At 37.3% G+C, this 1,260-nt stretch overlaps 1 protein-coding gene across 1 annotated transcript in view; it reads left to right on the top strand.

Annotated features, from left to right (window-relative positions):
- uba1 (ubiquitin-like modifier activating enzyme 1) overlaps positions 1-1,260 on the top strand; it is a 22,328-nt gene that overhangs the window by 2,907 nt on the left and 18,161 nt on the right. The window contains exons 2-4 of the mRNA XM_008414694.2: positions 198-314; positions 395-453; positions 543-711. Coding sequence (XP_008412916.1) covers positions 198-314; positions 395-453; positions 543-711 — 345 coding nt within the window. The remainder of the gene's footprint in view (positions 1-197; positions 315-394; positions 454-542; positions 712-1,260) is intronic.

The raw sequence follows: 1,260 nt of genomic DNA, 5'->3' as shown, positions 1-1,260 counted from the left end.
TATATATAGCGTTGCTTTTATTGTTTTGATGGCATTGCAACTCGAGTATTACAGGTTTAATGTTAAGATTTCAAATGAAGTTTTGTTCAGTTTAAAAATAGAAAAAATAATGTTGCTTATCAAATATTAATGTCATAAGTTACAATTTCAGCTGCTCTTACTGTAAGGGAGTGAATAGTATTTGCACTTTGACACAGATGTCCAGCTCGCCGCTGTCCAAGAAGCGTCGCTTGTCAGGAACAGAGACGAAGACGGGATCCCACTGCTCCTCCTCTAACTCTGTCAGAACTGATCTGTCCCATACACCTGCAAACGTAAGTGCAAATAAATTAACCTTTCAATCGACTCTTCATTTTCACATATACTTAATTTGCTCGCTGCTGTCTCTTCACAGGGCATGGCTAAGAATGGCAATGATGCTGAGATTGATGAAGGCCTGTACTCAAGACAACTGTAAGTCATCCTGCTATGCACACATAGTTTGTTTTTTTTGCTTTGGCTTTTGTTCTGATTTACTAAATGTCGTCGGACTCCTCCTCCAGATATGTGCTGGGCCATGAAGCAATGAAGCGCATGCAGAACTCCAATGTCCTCATTTCTGGAATGAGAGGACTTGGAGTAGAGATCGCAAAGAATGTCATCTTGGGAGGAGTTCGAAGTGTCACTGTGCATGACCAAGGAGATGCAGAATGGCGAGATCTCTCTTCTCAGGTATGTGGAGAATGCACAGATATTTTTGTACTTTTGTTTAATTTCACTAATGTATGAAATCACTAGTTACTTTTTAAATTGGTATATTTGCATCTTAGTCAGATTTATTTAATGTCCAACCTCTGGAGGACAGCTTGTGTGTTTTTGAGTCAGTTGTTTTGTGGTTGCCTTCCAACTATAATATTATTATTACGGTCTCTGTCCGGGTTATAACCAGCATACAGGCAAAGCCTCCAATTGTATTGATCCAGCAGCTGTTGGCTGGCTAATTGAACAGGCTGTAGAAATACATTCAGCAATATGAGACGTGTGTTTCTTGTGTCAATGACATGAACTTGCTTGTATTTAGGTTGTATATATTTGAATGGTTTATATGTTAATACTTGACTAGGACATGAATTTAAAAAAACATTATTTTCTACATTGAAGTAAAAAAACAGTCCCCCTTTTCATACGTCCTTCCTTAAGGTTATGAGTTTACAATAATACAATTATTGTAACCAGAAATCGTTTAACTTGAAAATCAATGTGCATCTATATATATATATA

Source organism: Poecilia reticulata, linkage group LG7 (genome assembly GCF_000633615.1).
Source record: "Poecilia reticulata strain Guanapo linkage group LG7, Guppy_female_1.0+MT, whole genome shotgun sequence".
Classification (NCBI taxonomy): Eukaryota; Metazoa; Chordata; class Actinopteri; order Cyprinodontiformes; family Poeciliidae; genus Poecilia; species Poecilia reticulata.
The sequence above is the reverse complement of the archived record's forward strand: the minus strand, read 5'-3'. Positions and strand labels throughout refer to the sequence as shown.